The 1,181-nt window shown below is 35.0% G+C and overlaps 1 protein-coding gene across 1 annotated transcript; it reads left to right on the forward strand.

Moving 5' to 3' along the window:
* The first annotated feature begins 274 nt into the window (after positions 1 to 274).
* LOC105315742 (ER membrane protein complex subunit 8/9 homolog) lies at positions 275 to 944 on the forward strand. Its single transcript, XM_011410484.2, has 3 exons — positions 275 to 527; positions 678 to 754; positions 863 to 944. The coding sequence occupies exons 1-3, from the start codon at positions 330 to 332 to the stop codon at positions 942 to 944; spliced, it is 357 nt and encodes a 118-aa protein (XP_011408786.2). The 5' UTR covers positions 275 to 329.
* The last annotated feature ends 237 nt before the right edge of the window (positions 945 to 1,181 follow it).

A 1,181-nucleotide genomic window follows, 5' to 3' on the forward strand; every position in this document is an offset into this window, starting at 1 on the left:
GGTTAGATCAGTAGATATTTACCAATGGAGGATGTTGGTAAGAGAGGGAGGGGAGGGATAAAGAGAGAGAGAGTCTTCTACCAGTTCATCTTCAGTTCTTCTCTTCTCCTTTTGAAAAAGGCGGGAACAACACGTGCTTCTTGATAGCACGTGCAGAGGTATCACGTGATCATCATTCCTAGAGTTTCAGTTTACGGAAAAGTACAATAGTATACAAAATCCACGTGGAAGATTATGAAGCCACGTGCAATCATGTGGCCATGGTTATGTGGGTGTGGTGAATAGGTGGCGCTTCATAGAAGGTGTGGCTTGGCTCTTGCAAAGACACAATGGTCCATTTCCAGTTGTCAGCTCGTGCTTATGCTAAACTGATCTGCCACTCTGCTAAGTATCCGGATAGAGAAATTAATGGGGCTTTAATTGGAACCATATCTAAGAAGGATAATCGTGTACAGATACAGGACACCATCCCATTGTTTCACATTGAACTGGGCGTGGCTCCCATGATTGAAGTAGCACTTAATCAAGTAATTAATTATATATTTTTATTTATATTGTATAGTGGCAGGAAGTTTTTTAGTTAAAAATTTGTGTGGTTTGCATCTAATTTTTGATGGATTCAAAAAATTTAGTCATAAAAAACTGCTATAACTATATCATTGTTTAATTGTTGTTAGGTTGAGCTGTATGCTAGCAGTAAAGGATTGACTATAGTTGGGTACTATCAAGCAAATGAAACTATTGATGATACAAGGTGTAGCCATCAATATAATAGTTACCGTATTAGTGATGCTCACTTTTTATTGGGTGATAATCTTTTATCTGAAATGTGATAATTTTCATCTTTTTATTGTCATTGTAGTATTAATGAAACAGCTGCTTGCATTGGAAAGAGAATATCAACCAACTGTGACACTTCATGTATTTTAATGGTTAGTTATTAATTTATGATTATTATAGTTATTAATAGCCAGTACTTTTAAAGACCATTTAATTGGCTCAAGCTTTCAAAATTTTAATTAGAATCAGCTCAAACTTTCTGCACAACATAAGTACATGTATATGTATCAGAAAAAAATAATCAAAATGAAAAATGCCTTACTTTTTTATTTTGGCAAAATTTGATCAAAGTCCCCATACTATGATAATACAGGGACGTTGGCCTGATTTTGAGGAACTAA

The sequence above is a fragment of the Amphimedon queenslandica genome, unplaced genomic scaffold (assembly GCF_000090795.2).
Source record: "Amphimedon queenslandica unplaced genomic scaffold, v1.1 AMPQUscaffold_8358_Cont19697, whole genome shotgun sequence".
Classification (NCBI taxonomy): domain Eukaryota; kingdom Metazoa; phylum Porifera; class Demospongiae; order Haplosclerida; family Niphatidae; genus Amphimedon; species Amphimedon queenslandica.